This window comes from Chelon labrosus (assembly GCF_963514085.1).
Source record: "Chelon labrosus genome assembly, chromosome: 11".
NCBI classification, from domain to species: Eukaryota; Metazoa; Chordata; class Actinopteri; order Mugiliformes; family Mugilidae; genus Chelon; species Chelon labrosus.
Genome location: NC_140344.1, coordinates 5,683,629 through 5,702,271, shown reverse-complemented (window position 1 = coordinate 5,702,271; position 18,643 = coordinate 5,683,629). Strand labels below are relative to the sequence as shown.

The following is an 18,643-nucleotide window of genomic DNA, read 5'->3' as shown; positions in this document are numbered from 1 at the left end:
ATTTACAGCTGAGTTTCTGTTATAGTCAAAAGGTACAATACGAGACGACATTTTCAATAACAAACTGTTCTGTTCGGGTGTTACCTCTTCAGTGCTGGGATTTGGTGAGAACTCAGCTGCTCTGCCCAAAGAGAAGGAGAGGATCCGCCTGCTGGACTTGTCAGGGAACGAGTTGGACTCTCTGTCCTGTCTAATGGATGATGGTTTCGTTCAGCAGCAGCTGTGGCATCTCCTCCGCCTGGACCTGAGCCACAACATTCTGCTGGAGTTTCCCTCTGTCCTCTGCCAGGTAATACACCTGATATGTGCAGAGATCACATGACGGAAGTAAATGCATGCTGAAGTGATATATTTTCTTTTATTGTTTTTGATTTGGCACAGAGTTTGAAGAGTCTGACTCGACTGGACCTTCAGGGGAACCAGCTCCAGTCGCTGCCCGCGGAGCTGCTGTCTCTGCCGTCACTGAACATGCTGAACGTCTCTCGCAACTGCGTCGGCCCCGTGCTGACCTTTGACCCTACCGTGACCTGCCCGTCACTGAGGCAGCTCAACCTTTCATTCAACAAAATCACCACATTCCCTCATGAGCTGTGCCGTGCCATGGATCATCTGGAGGAGCTTTTCTTGGAAGGGTAGGCTGATTATGATTATGTAAAGCAGAGCACATCTCCAATGAGATAGGGACTTTCATGAAATGGGTCAACACATAAATGATATATAAGGATATGGAAATTGTGTCCTCTGACCTGAATAACACTTCACTGCTAATTTACGGTATCATTTATTTTTTATGAATTACTCCTATTCTATACAATAGAAACCATGCTAGAAAGCTTTCACGGGTGCATCATATTTCTTCAGACTGCACAGTTTTCTGTTGATTTACAATATGTGTAACATGTGCAACTGAAGAATGTGTTGTTTTTCTTTATTTTTTCAGTAACAGTATAACTGAGCTGTGCACTCCACTGTGTCTGCCGGAAATCAAGCTGCTCGATGTGAGCAAGAACAATGTGGAGAATATTTCTCCAGACTTCCTGACCGGCTGCCCCAAACTAGAAACGTTTAATGCCTCCATGAACAAAATCTGTGAGTACTTTCTCTTTATTACATTCAAAATATGCAGTTTAAAGCACTGTGTTTTCTTTATCTGCCTACTTTGTATTGTAGAATACACAACCACCCTGTGACCCCAAACAGGATTGTATTGACCAACAAAGCAAATTCTCAAGTGCCAGTCTCAAACATTTTCATTTATATTTTAATATCTGTTGCCAAATGAGGTAACAGTATGGTGATCTAATGTAAGCGCATTTATAGTGCTCTGATCAATTGCCCACTAATCATTATCGGCCGATTTTCCACCGAAACAGTTTGACTGGTAACTCCTATAAAGGCCTATCAGAAAAGCTGATCAGATGACCCAAGAATTGCAAGATCATGTCCTAGCCCACACCCAAAATGGACTCAAGCCCCAGATATACAGTCTGCTTTGTGATGTCCATAGCAGCAGAACATAGCCGCCTTTGGCCTCAGAGAAAGCAATTCCCTCCTTACATGCTATGTATGCTGGAATCTTCACAGATGAACATAAACTGTACCTATTGAAGAGGACAGCCTCTTATTTTTCGGCTGGACATCAAAAGCCACTTTTCTGCGGTCTCCCGAGAAACCCAAGGTCTACCTCTGTGTACTGTGCATAGATGGCAACTTTTTAGAGCTCATTATTCCTCATGGAATCAGTGCCATATTTGTGAAGCTTTTTTTATTTGTTACAAATGTGTACGGTGCACTACTTTCTATCGACCATCAGGTTCAGTATTCCTGATATATAAAAAGCACATTATAATTTTTATACGCCTTGTTGGAATCACACTCTGTGCATATAGATTAGTCATAATAAATATATATTTAAACGTCTTCAGACCGACCTTGATATCCACAATCAGTATCAGCCAATAGCAGTTCACGTAATCGACCATTTTTGATTGGCCACAAAAAGTCTGATCAGAGCACCCCTAATTTACAGTATCATGAACTGGGTGTCTTTGGAGACATTCCTGCACAAAATCACAAACCACACCCAGTCACGCGACATATGCTCCATCATTCAGCAGTTACCTTTCTGCCAGAAAAGGTAAGTGGAGCTAATGTTCAGATGACAAAATATGTACAAAAATACACATGCAATTACCTCTTAAAACGATTGGTGTGGTCAAAGAGAAATAGAGATCTTCAAGATTTTCAGATGTGAGCAAAGGAAAACGGTCATCCTTCGAAAGGATGTTAGAATATAATCTTTGTCACAGCTCTGAAAAATATGCTGGCAGATGAGATAATGGATGTGGGCTTGGCTTCATAGGTCCATATAACCATGTTTCATTCTGAAATGGTCTGCATTCATAACCTATGATCTAATGACATGTTCACTGTCTTCTCCAGGTTCCCTGTCACGTCTTCCATCCAAGATTACAACACTGAAACTAACCAACAACAGCTTTACTTGCATCTCTGAGGCTATACTAGAGCTCCCAAAGTAAGTCAGTTGCTTCATGATTACTAATATGCAGCTATGTCAGTGAGTGAATGGTAGTACATGTATCTCATGTAGTTCATGTATGACACTTCTATCTGTCCAGCTTGCGGTCATTGGACATGAAAACCAACAATATTGCTGTCCTACCTGCTCCGGGGTCGTGGGTGTCCAGCAACATTAGAGAACTGATTTTCAGTCAGAACTGCATCAAAGCTCTGGATCTGAGCGGACCAATCAACAAATGGGCCAGACTGGAGAAACTCCACCTGAGTGACAATGAGCTCACTGAGGTACAGGACAGCGTACAGCACTTCATGACAGTGTAAATCACTACAAAGAAATACCTTTGATGGTTCTGTATTTTGTTTCCAGATCCCTCCACAGATTGGGCTGTTGGAAGGTCTAAACTCCCTGGATGTGAGTCGTAACACTAATGTGCGGTTGTTCCCAGACGAGATGGGAAAACTGTGCAGACTGTGGGACCTGCCGCTTGACGGCCTTCAGCTGCAGCTGGACCTCAAACTTATTGGCAGCAAGACCAAAGACATTGTTAGGTCAGAGGCTTTAGAACCTGCTGCTTTTTGATACTGTTTACAGAGCCTTGATTTTGTAGAGAGTTAGTGAATGAAGATAAATGTGCAGTGTTTGTCCTAATAATCTGCTCAGGTTCTTGCAGCAGCGGCTGAAGAAGGCAGTGCCATACTACCGGATGAAGCTCATCGTGGTGGGGAACGCGGGCAGTGGCAAGACAACCCTGATACAGCAGCTGACGAAGATGAAGCGCTCCCAGTTGAAGCAGCCTGCGGTTGGCATTGACGTCCGAGACTGGGGCATCAGGGAACGGGACAAGAAGAAAATGGTGCTGAATGTTTGGGACTTTTCAGGTTGGCCAACAATTGAAATCTGAACTCTGTACTCATTTACATAGCACCTCAAATGTTTCAACAACATTGTGGCTGGGAGCAATAACACAAGGAAGAGACACATCAACGCAAAAACATTACCCTTGACCCAAGGGGTAGCATTTATCAGTTCATACAACATGTTGGATTTGCTTGGATGTGTATTAAGCTGTTTATAGTAGTGCATTATCCTCTGAGTCGCCAAGATCATATCAGAGTTGAGTTGAAATGGGGAGTGTCGTCACAGGACAGGCAGATCTAATGTTCACAGATTGGTTCCAAAAAATCGTCTTGTCAGCTGCTGTAAAATTCATGTACGTAGCCATGTCTAAGTGCTGCCCTATGACAACAGGATGATTGTGGAAAATGTTTGTGCTCTGAAAAACCCAGTAACCTGCAGCATGTCAAAAGAGATTTAATACTTTTTGTCAGCATCCAAATCCAAGGTATCAACAACAACTGACCTTAGAATTCTGCAGGATTAAAATACAGCTCTTGTGGCCAGAGGGTTTTGTTAAGATGAGTAGTTTTGTTGGTGGTATATATGTTTTGAGAGAGGTGCAGTATTTGTATGTCTTTTTAAACCTGGTCAAATTTAGTGTCCCTCTCTTTGTATTTGCCCCACAGGGGGAGAGGAGTTCAGCGGCTCTCACCCTCACTTCCTGACGTCCAGAGCTCTCTACTTGGTTGTGTACAACCTCAGCAAAGGAGCCAGTGAGGTGGATGCCCTCAAACCCTGGCTCTTCAACATCAAAGTGAGTCACAAAGTTTAAATGGGTCATGATGAAGGTCTGGGTCTGGGTCTGACTAGAGCTGAGACTGCTGAAGGTTGTGATCAAAAAGAGAAAATGACCATTGATCCTGAACAAAATGGAACTTCATTAATATGGGACTAAAGGATTAACCAGAATCATTTTAAAATGTGAAGAAAAAGAAAAACTAATACATTTTCAAATTGTTGTTTTGTAGTTTTCAGTTTTTTCAGCTTTCAACTCTGGTCTAATTTGATATTATTCAAATCTCAAGTGGAGAAACGATGTAGGAATTACAACCTTTTTTCTAAACAGTGCCGCTGTTTTCAGGTGCTCAAAAGTAATAGTGCCAAATAAAAGCACCTTCACAACATCCAGCCAAGTGAGGAACGCTCTCCATGTAGACTTATTGTTATATAAGTGCACTACATAAACAGAAAAGACGTCACAAAGCAACCAGATTTGAAAACCATCTTTAAATAGTGAGACCAGTTCTGGAAGAGCATTTTTTGGAAAGATGAAACTCAAATCAACCTGTACCAGAATGACCGGAACAAAAAAGTATGGAGAGGTCTTGGAACAACTCATGATCGAAAGTATATAACATCATCTGTAAAACCTGGTGGAAGGATGACGGTGCTATGGCTTCATCTGCTGTAAAGGCCAGGCAAATAATACCCTCAAATAAAAGCTATAAAAGCTCCTAGAGTATATGGACCTAATATGTACTGTATAAAGCACTCTACAATAAAGCATTATTTACTGTTGCAGCACTGAAAAGGTAGCCAGCTTGTTAGCTAAAATTGTCAAAGTTAGCATGATAGCCCACTTAGTAAATTCTTAGATGGCCCTTTGACATCATGGCAAAATGACATTTGGAATTTTTGATATTATGAAAAGGTCTTGATAAGATCCATAGTTCATACATAGGGTGGTGCCTAATAGAACATGCATATAGTGTAGTTTTGTTTCGTTCTTGACATTTATTGAAAAATCATTTCACTTTCTCTACAGGCAGTGGCTCCCCTTTCTCCGGTCATTCTGGTGGGAACCCACACAGATGTAAGTGAGGAGTTGCAGGTGCAGGCCTGCCTGATCAAAATCAGAGAGGAGCTGCTGAACCATCAGGGCTTCCCTGCCATCAGGGACTATCACATGGTCTCCGTGTGCGAGGACTCAGATGCCATGACCAAACTCCGCAAGGCCATCTCAAGGGAGGTCACCAGCTTTAAGGTAAAAGGAATCAAACAAGACATAAGTGTGTCATTTAACTTCCTTACACTACCTCTCAATTCATTTCCTCTCCCTCTCACAGATCCAGGGCCAGCCTGTGATGGGTCAGCTGGTTCCAGACAGCTACGTGGAGCTGGAGCGCCGGGTTCTCCAGGAGAGGACCAGGGTTCCGCCAGAGTTCCCCGTTCTCAGGCACCATGAGCTGGTGCAGCTCATCCAGGACAGTCAGCTGCAGCTGGAGGAAGCAGAACTGCCCCATGCGATCCACTTCCTCAGCGAAGTTGGTCAGTTAAGTTTAGGGCTTGGTCAAAGACCGTGGTTTCAGTGCAAGGAATGAGCCTTAGACATTTTTTAAATTATGATTTTTTTTCAAAGTATGAGTCTTAATGTTCATAATTAGTATTGTAATATATATATACATGATGTGTGGGTGTGTGTGTTAGCATCAGCTTTTGCATCATAACATTTTTGAGTACAGTGTAGCCGAGATTTCCTTTGGGTCTTATGCAGTGGTGCTTTTTATAGGCAGAGAGTTGAATGACTCTATTGTTTCTTAGCGTATGAATCCTCTACAGCTGTTAGATGATGTTGGTGATTTATTTTTCTGAAGATTAAGGATTTATTTGATGCTTCTGTGGATCAACACTGTTGTGATTTCGTCGCTGTAGGGGTTTTATTGCACTTTGATGATCCTGGACTTCAGCTTCAAGAGCTCTATTTTATCGACCCACAGTGGCTGTGCAACCTGCTCTCCCAGGTAGGCTGTTTATGACAGACCCAGAAATGCTTTTTTCAGGTTAGCATAACAGATTTGTCTTAAACTAAGCAACATTTTGTAACACCTTACTAGAATCCAGTTATTTTTTGTAGATAACTGTTTGTTTTTTTATTGTTGCTCAAGAACCAAAGACCTGCTATATCTGTTCACCTGATTTACATATTTGCTAAAAAAAAAATATGTGTAAACCGTCCCAGGTTCCCAGATGCATATTATCTATTTCTGTTGTGCAGAAACTGACCTGGAAGAGCTTTGGCTTCAGGGACAATCCTAAAGGAGTTCTGCAGCGCTCTGCTGTGGAAAAGTTTCTGTTTGATACCAAATGTTTTCCAAAGAGCCACCTGACGCAGTTCCTCAAACTGTTGGAGAAGTTTCAGATTGCTCTTCCCTTCAGCGAGGACCAGCTGCTTGTACCCAGCAGGTGTGTTTAGCCTTGTGTTCTGGGACTTTACTAAGAGTAAGACAACTATAAATAATCGACAGTTTTGCACTCTCTGACCAATGATCCTGTAATCCACAGTTTGTCCAAACACAGACCAGTAATAGAGCTGCCTCACTGTGAGAACTCAGAGGTGATTGTGCGCCTATATGAGATGCCGTACTTCCCCATGGACTACTGGTCTCGGCAGATCAGCCAACTACTGGAGGTCTCCTCCTACTTGCTTTGTGGAAGAGGTAAACTGAACGTACACTCACTGCTTTTTCAAAGCTTTTCCGCTGTTAATATTTAAAGAAAGAAACTAGTACTTTATGAAATGTATTGCATGCTGTGTGTTATCCAGAAAAAGTGGTCCGACCCAACCGGATCTACTGGAGGAGAGGAGTTTACCTGAGCTGGTCTCCTGAAGCGTACTGTCTGGTGGAGGCTGCCTCAGAGGAGGAAAATCCCTCCAGCTTTGTCAGAATAACTGTCCCCTCTTCACGCAAAGGTGCTGTATCTTTTAATCATATAAGTCTTGCCACAAGACAATGAAATTTTCCTGTTAGATGTGTTTCCTGTGTACATGAGATGTTCACATGTTAACTGGAGGCTTTCTTCTCCCAGGCCGAGTGTTACTGGGTCAAGTGGTGGATCACATCGACTCGCTGCTGGAGGAATGGTTTCCTGGCCTGCTCAACACTGACATCCATGGCAGTGGAGAATCCCTGCTAAAGAAGTGGGCGCTGTACAGCTTCGATGATGGGCAGGAATTGAGCAAGATTCTGCTGGAAGACCTCTTCGCTTGTTTTGACAACGGTACATACTGTACATCACACTAAAAGTCAGCACCTCTGTTGTAGATATTTGTGCATTAAGACAGCCGTGTCCAGAGAAATTATGTTTTTATGAAGTCATCCCTCTGTCCATCCGCTCTGTCTCAGGCAGGCCTTGCAGGAAGTTCTTAAAATTTGTCCACTGTCAGTCAAGGATGAACAGATGACTGTGACCTTACAAGACATGCTTTTGGAACAATTCAAGAAATCCTATGCTAGTTATTACAACATTTTACACAAATGTCTAAAAGGAGTACATCCTCTCCACCCTCTGCTTCCTCTCCCTGGATGACCACCAGGATAGGGGCTTTTTGCTCCCTTGGAGGTCCATTAAATTGTGTCATTGCCATAAGATTTATTAAGAAATAATAAATCTTATGAAATTTCTGCTCCATGGGATAAATAAAGGATTTATCTTATCTTAAACAGTCTGTTCTTTACTAATTTGAGCTTTGCTCTCAGTCAGTTGCGAGCAAATGTGCAGGTCCAAGCCAACATTAGTTTATCTGGGTGATGTGGTGTATAGTACTGCATTCCTAATATTTTGCCCATCTAATTTTGACCTCAGTAAAAAATAATAAAGTATGTTCATGGCAAAGCTCTTGTGTCCTATTGAAACATACTGAGTTGGTTTTTCCAAAAGTGTCCACACTTTTCATCGTTCCATATACATGGTTCCAGCTATCTTTATTCAGTCATACAACTTGTTTCCATTATCATTCACAGATTTTCTGCTGGTGAATGCAGACGATCCACGCTCCACACTTCCCATCTCTCAGATCGCCCCTGACTTGGTACTGAGTGACCAGCCTGCAGGTACAATCCTGGACAGTGAAGAGCTGGAGGTAGATCTGTCTAAAGAGAACCGTCTCGGTAAGCTGATTTTATGGAATTGTTTGAACAAACATCTTTAATTTTTGCTCTCCTATTTTAGTTTATTTTATTTCACCTGTAAGAACATAATATCTTCTGTGCACAGGGGACGGTGGCTTTGGAACTGTTTATCGAGGTGTCTATAAAAATGAAGAAGTTGCAGTGAAGATATTCAACAAGCATGCATCTGAGCTTTACATCTATAGACTCCTCAGACAGGTATTAATATTATTATTATTGCTGTGTCCTAGACAGTTTTGTGAATTAGTCGTCATTCTCCTTGCAGCTCAACTAGTTATTTAAGAAGATCTCAACAGTTGCTGCAATATTCTTTTGCTTGTTGAAATTGAATTGGTTACCAGTCTGTTAAGATCTAAACTTCCCTGACTCTGTCACTGCGTCTTCCCTAGTCTGGATGCCAGACCAACTTCCCTACATATTAGGGGTTTGTGCGTTTTCAGATTTTTAAAGTTGACTATCATGTGACAAGTAACACAGTATTCTTGACCTGAATCCATATGCTGAGAACAGACAGCTCATGCGCTACATACTGTATACTGCAGATACTGTATGTATAGGCTGTAAAAAAAACAGGCAGCAACTCAGCACCATCTATAGCATTTAATAGTACTCCACAGCACGTTGTAAGATGGGATAGTATAGCCAGGTTAAAAAAAAGGGGTATCGTGATTGGTGATTGGTTGTAGGACTATCCGATGGCTCTGTATCGGTTGAAACAAGCCACAATGAAGGTTTGCCGGACTCAGAGTGTGGCTATACGAGGCTACATCTTTCCTTCACCACTTGTAACTTCTTACTGGCTTTTTCAGGAACTGACAGTTCTGGGCCGTCTCCGTCACCCCAGCCTTGTGGGCCTGCTGGCAGCTGGCTCAGCTCCTCAGGTCCTGGTGATGGAGCTGGCTCTGCGAGGCTCTCTCGATGCCCTTTTCGAACACGAGATCAGTAGCCTCAACCAAAAACTGCAACACAGGATCGCCCTGCAGGTGGCAGATGGACTCAGGTACAATGTTTGGAACCATTGCGTTATACAGTACACGTCGTGCCTTCTGTAGTCTGTTTTGGGCTTTGTACACATGTGTATTCTGTAGTGTAAATTACAACACAGAATTAGGATTATGACTTTGATATCATTTAACAACGAATACATAAATAAATCTGATTTAAATATTGGAAATAACTGCAAACAAGTCCTTGCACACCATATAGTTGTAGTAACAGCTTGTACACTGCTTGTCACTTAAACTCACTTCATTTACACAATGCTTTTACCCTCTGATATACTGAGGTACTGATGCATGTGCAGTATGTATGCATATGCAGAGATTCATACAGATAAATAGCTCCATTCAGTCTATGACCCAGGAAAAACCCACAACGAAGACAGACAGTCCACTAAATGCATCCAACACTGGGTATTCATGACTTGTCTGTTTGAATTTTTAACCAAATCAAATAATGTGATGTAAAGAATTACAAATGTAAAGACTAAACTCACTGAAACAGTGTTTAATGTGTGTGATCAGGTACCTTCACTCCGCCATGATCATCTATCGGGATCTGAAGCCCCACAACGTCCTCCTGTTCAACCTGAAGACCGACTCTGAGATCATCGCCAAAATCACTGACTATGGTATCGCTCAGTACTGCTGCAGCATGGGCGTGAGGAGCTCAGAGGGGACACCAGGTCAGACACCTTCTTAAATCTCATACATTGTTATTATATTTTACGGCCAGCATATGAGTCATTAAACTTCTGAGCAGATATTTCAGTTAAAGAAAATCTAATGGGAAAAAGTCTAGATGGACTGCTGGATGATTGTGAAAGTATGGTCAGTATGTAAAAGTCTTCTGATTTGTCTGTGTATGTTCGGTAGGTTTCCGAGCACCAGAGGTTGCCCGAGGTAATGTGACTTACAACCAGCAGGCTGATGTGTTCTCATTTGGCCTGCTTCTCTATGATCTCCTGACCTGTGGGGAGCGCATTTCTGATGGCATGAAGTTCCCCAGTGAGTTTGATGAAATCGCAGTGCAGGGAAAACTGCCAGGTAAGTGCGAATGTTCACCTGGAAACCTGTATTTAAGAAGATTTATGTAACCTGGATCAGCTCTGTGTTACATTTTTAAAGCCCCTGTGTTTTGTATTTGATGTGTCTTTTGCTAAAGTCATCCACACCATTATCTGGATGTTTCCCCCACAAGTCGTTTTATAGGTATCCCTAATATAGTTGGTTATTTTCTGGAAAATGATTTAATTATTCTGATTTGGGGGAGCGGCAGTGTACCTAGCATTATTTTTTAGAGGAAACATATCAATATGCAGCATCAAATAGCACTAAACTACCGTAAATTGCTTTGGACCCTGCGGCTTATACAACGGCGGATGGATTTTTACAGCTAACGGTCACCAGGGGTGCACTATCATGTCACAGACGATGACACGAGGATTAAGAACTGACTTTTCTGTTATAGTAGGCTGGTTATTTTGATACAGTAAACGGCCGTGTTACTGCACCTTTACTGCTGTGTTGGCTGTTTTCGAAAAAGATGCTGGTTATTTTGTTGAGCAGCCGGGTTACTGCACTTTTGCTGCCGTGTTACAGGCAAGCACTTTTAAACGAATTGAATTTAGCCATTTAACGTTATTGCCTCGTCAAGCGTTGTAAGCTTTGTTTTTTGTTATACTGCACTACTACGGTACTATGACTGCAGGAAGTGCGCTAGGAGCGCACCGTTGTATTATTTGTGCACTGCACGAATGCTGTTTGTAATGTCAAAGATGTGAAAGTTTGATCAATTAATTTTTTGTTTGATTGATCGAAAGATTTATGTTTCTCAAATGTAAATAAATGGGACGCTTTGCGTTTCCAAACAGTCATTTCTGTCCCGACAATCCCCTCCGTGGTAGAAGAAACCCTTACGGTAATTAAACATTAAAACACCAGCGGTTTATAGTCGGGTGCGGCTTATAGTCGGGTGCGGCTTATATATGGAACAATCTGTAGTTTCCCCAAAATTTAGCTGGTGCGGCTTATATTCAGGTGCGCCTTATAGTCCGGAAAATACGGTAGCTGTTTCATGGGGATTCTATATTTTGAAGTTAGTCTTGAGCATTTTGTCCAACTGAGCACTGATGTCTGGTAAAGTAAATGTAATGTGCTAACTATCATAATGGTGGAGGTGATTCTTTTAAGAAGGATAGGATGACATCAGTCGTTCATATTGTGGTTGTTATAAGTGAAAGCTGGATTTAACACACTTGGGATAATGCATCTGACACCAGAAATACAGACATTGTGACAGAAAAAATGTATTGCTGTTGATAATATGTCCTTTTAAACGTTTTTTTCTGCTTTTTCTTATTTATTCAAAGAACATCTACTTAACTGTGTATTGCCTCATGAACAGATCCGGTCGAACACTACGGTTGTTCACCGTGGCCAGGCTTTCAGGCACTGATGAAGGACTGTCTGAGGGAAAACCCACAGGACCGACCCACTTCTACTCAGGTAGGGATCTGAAGTCTGAACCTTTTTGCCTTCCTCTGTGAATATGAAACCATCGTCAGCTGTACAAAGAGGCTAGAATATTGTAGAGAGAAGATCTGGTGGTGCACCCTTTAACAGACAGAACGTCATTTTAGAATCAGTCCAGTTCACGTAACACACGACTGCGGAGCAGCTTCATCTTGTGTTTGTGATGTGTGCAGGTGTTTGATCGGCTGAATTCTGGTGAAATGCTGTGTCTTATGCGGGAAATTGTAGTTCCCCGGCTGGTCAATGCTGAGTGCTTCACAGTGACCTCCAATGCTGGCACCAATGCTGGCCCGTCGTCAAACCGTAAGGCCTGGCTTGGTGGGGGCAGCAGCACTGAGAAGCTAGGTTCCATCACAGTTGTGGACCTGGACACCAGCGCTGTCAAAACACAGGTACAGACACACTGTTAACCACAGGACTAAACATCTTCTTGATGTCACACATTAGGGTTTATTGTATATTCAGTGGCAAACACTATTGATTAGGAAGAGGACTGTTAAACTAAATTACAGTTTTATAGTAGTTTTAATATTCGACAGCTCAGACTGCAGTTTAATTTTGTTGTGCTTGTGTAACGAACTATGAGATGACATCTGGTTGAATTACCTTCTCATACTTCTGCCAGTAACATCTCTTTTGTTTAACTGAAGGAGGAAATAGATGTACATTTATGCTTGTATTTAATGTAAATTGCTTTAGTTCAGTGTATGTTCATATGTTCAACTAACTGACTTATTGCAGTTGCTTTTGTTTTACATTAAAATATTTGTATTCAAAAGTTTTGGTAATTAGATTTTCCAGAACTGCTGGTCTTGTACTGGTGGTGTCATTGAGCATTTGATTCTCAGGATGGTCATTTCTGTTGACTATTCTCACTATTGTTTGAGTGAGTGCTGCACTTTGAGTGTGTTTAAACCCAAGTACCACAGTGGCAACAGAGCGTAATATCCTAAATTCAGTAATATTATTGTCAGTGAACACACTTCATAGTGCTGATTCTTTCCTTTTAAACAGAAGGTCGACACCAGTCCCGTCCTGTGCCTTGTGACAGTCCAAATCCCAGACGAGGCCTGTGACTGGCTTGTAGCAGGCACCCAGTCTGGCTCCTTGGTGGTCATCAGCACGCAGGACACATCGACTCGTCACAACCTTCAGAGTGTCTCCGATTCGGTCACCTCGCTGTACTTCCATGTACTCCCTCAACACTCGTAAGCATGTGCAAAAGCACACTGAAAACCTCATGTGCTCCTGTGAAGAAGTGAACCTCTGTGTTTTTAAGTACAGGCCATCAGAAGGAGGACATTTTAGGCCGGTCCTCACCTTTTCAAAAGAAGATTTGCTTTGATTTGCTTTGCTTGGTTTAGGGTAAGGGCTCTGGTTGGTACTTAGTTTACGTTAGGTTAAGGGATTATGGAATGGACTAGCAGGAACTACTGGCAATCACAGGCATGTTTTAGGCGTGACTACTGTTTATGGTAATGACTTATTAGTTGAAGAAATTATGGTTCGTCCAATCACCTGCCAAGTAGGACAGCTTCTCAGATGGTTAAAAGGAGCAGGATCATTTATAGCAGGATGGTTTTGCTGAGTTTATAATCAAGTCTTGATGTTTTGGGATTTTTCATTTCAGACAAAGAAAGAATTATTTGCTGGTTGGAACAGCAGATGGAAATCTCAGTGTTTATGAGGACTCTGTACTCAAGGTAAATATGAGAGTGTGGTTTTTGTTCCTTCAGGTGGTGATCTGCTGGTATCATGTTCAAATTATGCATCGTCATTCCATAGGTTTAGCACTGTAGCAGTTGGAAGTTTATTTTCCTCTTGTTCTGCTCTTTCCAGCAGGAGAATGGCCAGCCAGTTAAAACTCTAACTGTCGGTAACGTCAACACTCCCGTCATGTGTCTGGGACAGTCGGTGCATTCGCTGGACAGCAAATCTGTGTGGGCTGGCTGCGGGTCCAAGATCCTCTCCTTCACCATCGACTACAGCGTCTGCAAGACCATCGACACAAGACCACACCTCATCTTCCCGTGAGTCTGTGTCATGTGTGAAAGTGCGAGGCAGGTTGTTACATAAAGTTTTTGTTTGGTATCTCGTGGTAAGAGTGGTTGGATGACGTTAATATTGAGATAATATTCACAATATAAAGTGCTGTGTGCTTTGAGATTTAATTGTGATTAAGGTAAAATTTTGGTCTGTACAGTGGTAACAAATCCAGGTAGTTTCACAAGTGTGTGTGTGTGTGTTTGTGTATCCTCCAGGCAGCAGCGGACACTGGGCAGTGAGGCGTCCGTGTCTCGCATGGTTGTGGATAAATACGTGTACCTGAGCAAAGCCGGGACATGCACTGTCGAGGTTTGGGACAAGAGGAGCGAGAGGATGGTGGACTGCATCGACTGTGCTCAGATTATTAGGTACACACCCACACAACGCCTACTGAGATGCAGAAATGATTCAGCAAGTGCACTTTAAATTCACTGGACCATCATCCTCTCCTAAATATAACTGCATTTTGTTACAATGTGTTTCCTATCGACAATGTTGCGCAAGTTCACACTTCACAAGAGCTAGCTCTTAATTCAGTTCACACAGATTAAAATGAACTGTTCTAACTGTGAACTATGAACATGAACTATTGTTCACAAACCCAGATGTGAACTAGTTCAGGTTCATTTCTTCCATTTGTAAAAGAGCTACTCTGAGTGCTGTTTTCAGTCACTTCCCAAGCTAAATTAATCCCATGGTGCAAACTAGAGAGGAAACAGGCTGACTTTTCTGTCTCTGAAAAATCATAAAATAAGGCAATTATTGATCTATGACTCATGCACTTAAATATACTAGCTTGTATGCTATCAAAGCGTTGCACATAATAAACTTCATTAAAAACAAAGTTTATTATAGACTGATGCCAAATCACCAGTATTCTGTTTTGCAACCAAAACTCATCCACATCTGAGTTTTATTACTTCTATTAATAGGAATAATAAAATGATTAATATTGTAACTGTTATGAACATGAGCTAGCCTGAAACCCATATAGGTTCCATGTTATTATTTACTGTATACTGCTACAGAAACACAGCGATTACTCACAGACAGAAGGGATGCTTTAACTTGATGTGCTTCAGATTAGTTGCAGATTTGGCTCATGTTCAGACTTGCTTTTTCAGACTTGGCCGTACTGATTTGTTCACAAAGTTCTAGCTAGCAGTGCGACTGGTGACTGAAACGACGCAGCCAACGCCAGTCCATATCGATTCAGTCGCCAGTTGCACTGGCCATGCCAGCACAATGAACAATCCAGGTCTTAAACGGCAAACAGATACATGCAGTTCACCATTCTCCAAAAACAATCTTTTTGCACATTCATGCACTGCCCAGAGATATCCTACAGCCTATAATTGGAATACAGGCGTAACACATACCTCACCCACCCACAACACATGGAAAATGTAGGTCTTTTATATATAGATAAAGACACTGTGGCTGAATTAAAAAACAAAACAAAACACTGAGAGTGAGAAAGATAATTTTCCATGAACAGAAAATTAAAGGCGAGAAATGACAGTGCAGCACCTTTAGACTGTTAGACACATTACACCTGGTACTAAGGAAGAAAGCAAACACTACTAATATTCTCTCTTATTGTAGTTGATTTGTGGCTATCAATGTCTGACAGCCTGTCAGAATCATGTATTTTCAAAATCAAATCAGCTTTATTTGCTACACATATACTGTTTGCACACACGTATAAGGGATTTGTTCTCTGAATTTAATCTGTCCAACATATTCCACTTGGAGCAGTGGTCAGTCATGCTAGGCACTTAGGGAACAGTTTGGACAGTTTTAGTTACCTGCTTTAGCACCTCAGCCATAGACATAGTGAGGATCAAACCAGTGTAAACCCATAATCCCAAAGCTACTTCTCTCACCAACACTCCACAGCCATGAAAATCCAGGTGTTTTTTACATGGCATCAACTGTATACTAATGTCTCCCCTCCCTGTAGACATGACTCCAGCAGCAGAGGCAAGCAGAGCAGCAAAGCCGGGCTGCCCACTGAGGCGTCACCCCCCTGGGCCATAGTGAAGGCCCTGCTGGTGCAGAGCACTGCAACACTCTGGATCGGCACCAGGGGGGGCCACCTGCTGCTGCTGGAGCTCTCCAAACACCAGACTCTACACGTCATGAACCCCCGCTGCGATTCCATCCGCTGCATCGCCTCTGCACTCATACGTGGGTCCTCTACTTTCTTGAGTTTTATTTTTATTTCGTGCCACCGTGATGCTGGATTAGCAGGTCATTAGTGGATCTCATGGTGTCTCATTTTGGATGTGGTGTTGCCATGTGAACACTGACAGGCATTCATTTATTATGGCAGAAACCTCATTTTTACACCACAGGTACACCTTATATAATGAATGATCTCACTGATGATGGAGCACCGTGTGCTTGTGGTTACATGGAAACTTACTGTATTTGAGCTTAGAGTTTGCATGTAACATTGCAAACATGTAGTGAGTTTAAGAACAGATAAAAACAAAAATATGTAGAACAGCTGTGTTTTTGGTTTGTTTTGGGTTCATGGTTTCTCAGAGTATGTGTGCACAAACAACCCAGCATGCAGCTTGCGACTAGCTCACTTTTTATAATTATTTTTTTCTGTGACTTTGTGTTTAAATGCCGCATCTGTGCCATGAACAGAAACTCTTAACTGGAAGAATGTGGTGCTGGTTCTGGGCCGAAGACTCTCACAAGAGAAAAATAAAGATGGTGAGTCTGATGGGTCATTTTGTGAGTTTGTCCCACACTTGATGAAAGCAGCTGTCGTGCTGTGCTGTGTGATTTTCTCTGCATTAGTCCAAAGTGTTTGTTTGTCTCGGCTCTCAGACAAGGAGTCCGTGCTGATGGTGTGGAACAGCATGCTGCCTGTGGAGGTCAAAGACCTGAAGAAGCACTGTGAGAAGAGAGAGCAGATCGCAGCCAAAATGAGAGAGCAGCTCAATCACAACTGAGCCCACCAGGTTTGTGTTTTTGTCTTATCCCCTGTAACACCAGTTTTACACTTCAGACACTTTAAAACACACTTTCACTTTTTGTATTGTTTCAGATTCTTTGTTACATACAGTAGTTTCTGTGAGTCTGGACAGACATGGATTTGATTGGTTGGAACTTTAATAATTTGATGTTGTTGGCCTATGTTTCATTTTTATTAATGCTGCACATTACTGTTAAAGGTATCAGTTTAGTAGTGATTAGGCTTAAATATATAGTTTTGAATTGCATTTGTTGTGGAATGTAGTTTACTACATCTTGACCTTAAAAGCTGCAAAGGCCTTTTTCCTTAAAATAATATATCAAATGTAACATTTTGTTTATTCATTATTAAAATGAACAGACTTTACTGTCCACTAGATGGTGCTGTTGCAGCATTTGCAGAGTTAACCTAGACCCCAAAGCAAAACGTTTAATTTGACCAGTACATTTAGGACAACAGTTATGATACGTTACGATGACAATGTTGCTCAGTCAGTCTGATGACTATCCCATTAGCAATAAAAACTGCTGAAATCAGATGGATTGGACTTTAATGTTGAAAACAGTAACATAAGCCTAACATCATATAAAATATGCAACTGATATATTACTGATTTAATAGGACCAGTAGAAGCAGGTGCAGAAGTGGATAAAGTAGGAAACAGGACTAAGAAAAACTAGGAAATTGTAATTGGTTTTACTCGCTGTCTGACATGTGGTATGGATAGAATCTTTGGAATAAGTTGATTTATTCAGTAACAGCAATTTATAGCCAGAAACGCCACAGCAACCACATCTTGGACGCCATGGCAACCACATAGAGCGACCTTAGCGACCACCCTTAGCCACTCCCATTGGTACACTTCATCTCAGTTGCTTCTTCTTGGTATGCTTGCTTCTATGAGTTGATTTCTTCCTTTGACAGCAGTGAACATCAGCTGAACAAATACACTCCGATTCAGATTGTGATCTTATTCTGTGTTGTCGTTGTACAAATGTTTTTCCTGCTAAGGTGTTTTTTGACACGCATATAAAGTTTGAAGATGTAACGCTGGAAAATGAAAAAGGTTTATTCATCTGAACCTCGTTTTGATTATTATTTTACAGATCATTCATCGAAAAGGGATCAACTGTCCAGAACATCCACGTGTCAGCGGTACACACTGAAGGGGACGCTTTACCTCTGTTTCTGACAACCATATGTATTCTGCAGTTCACTGACCCTGTAAGACCCAGAACTAATGAGGGGAGCACATTGTTGGATTGATTTCTTTTTTGAATGTTGCACACTTAAATGTGCCACATTTTAGCAGATAAAGACAATCTGAAGTTTTACTGGCGAGAGACATTATTCTAAAAGGGACACAGATAGTGTAAGTTGTGTTTAAGAAGACCTCCTGCTCCTAATGAACAGATATTTGTTAACCTGTAGTAAGAGAGAGGAAACTAAAGCCAAAGGAAAAAAGCCTCTACGAATGTACATTTAGTTATTTATTTCCATGTCTGTGTGTTTACCAGAGCTCTATCACTCCACATCAGTAATCAGGACACAGGACTTCCCATAATGCTGCTTGCTTTGTACTTGTTATATTTTTGTCATTGTTAGTGATTGAGTCAAACTGAATAAGTCAGTAAAAAGCATTTTATGTACGGTGATGGCTCGCTGTTTTGTTGTCAAATCATTTTTCACAAAATCTTTAAATGGAATCTTTAAACAATTTATT

The 18,643-nt window shown here is 41.6% G+C and overlaps 1 protein-coding gene across 3 annotated transcripts in view; it reads left to right on the top strand.

The window, feature by feature from the left end:
- The window catches only part of lrrk2 (leucine-rich repeat kinase 2), a 34,261-nt gene extending 15,728 nt beyond the window's left edge, over window positions 1-18,533 (top strand). For all 3 annotated transcript variants that reach the window (XM_084554969.1, XM_084554970.1, XM_084554968.1), the window contains exons 23-52: window positions 93-289; window positions 382-632; window positions 941-1,089; window positions 2,443-2,536; window positions 2,640-2,826; window positions 2,909-3,090; window positions 3,203-3,420; window positions 4,066-4,193; window positions 5,205-5,423; window positions 5,506-5,707; window positions 6,092-6,180; window positions 6,435-6,622; window positions 6,722-6,876; window positions 6,984-7,130; window positions 7,247-7,438; window positions 8,182-8,328; window positions 8,435-8,547; window positions 9,159-9,349; window positions 9,873-10,033; window positions 10,224-10,394; window positions 11,755-11,855; window positions 12,056-12,274; window positions 12,897-13,090; window positions 13,513-13,585; window positions 13,722-13,912; window positions 14,144-14,296; window positions 15,892-16,118; window positions 16,587-16,655; window positions 16,773-16,906; window positions 18,027-18,533. In XM_084554969.1, the coding sequence (XP_084411095.1) occupies window positions 93-289; window positions 382-632; window positions 941-1,089; window positions 2,443-2,536; window positions 2,640-2,826; window positions 2,909-3,090; window positions 3,203-3,420; window positions 4,066-4,193; window positions 5,205-5,423; window positions 5,506-5,707; window positions 6,092-6,180; window positions 6,435-6,622; window positions 6,722-6,876; window positions 6,984-7,130; window positions 7,247-7,438; window positions 8,182-8,328; window positions 8,435-8,547; window positions 9,159-9,349; window positions 9,873-10,033; window positions 10,224-10,394; window positions 11,755-11,855; window positions 12,056-12,274; window positions 12,897-13,090; window positions 13,513-13,585; window positions 13,722-13,912; window positions 14,144-14,296; window positions 15,892-16,118; window positions 16,587-16,655; window positions 16,773-16,897 (4,733 nt within the window). In that variant the 3' untranslated portion in view covers window positions 16,898-16,906; window positions 18,027-18,533. The remainder of the gene's footprint in view (window positions 1-92; window positions 290-381; window positions 633-940; window positions 1,090-2,442; window positions 2,537-2,639; window positions 2,827-2,908; window positions 3,091-3,202; window positions 3,421-4,065; window positions 4,194-5,204; window positions 5,424-5,505; window positions 5,708-6,091; window positions 6,181-6,434; window positions 6,623-6,721; window positions 6,877-6,983; window positions 7,131-7,246; window positions 7,439-8,181; window positions 8,329-8,434; window positions 8,548-9,158; window positions 9,350-9,872; window positions 10,034-10,223; window positions 10,395-11,754; window positions 11,856-12,055; window positions 12,275-12,896; window positions 13,091-13,512; window positions 13,586-13,721; window positions 13,913-14,143; window positions 14,297-15,891; window positions 16,119-16,586; window positions 16,656-16,772; window positions 16,907-18,026) is intronic.
- Window positions 18,534-18,643: the final 110 nt, after the last annotated feature.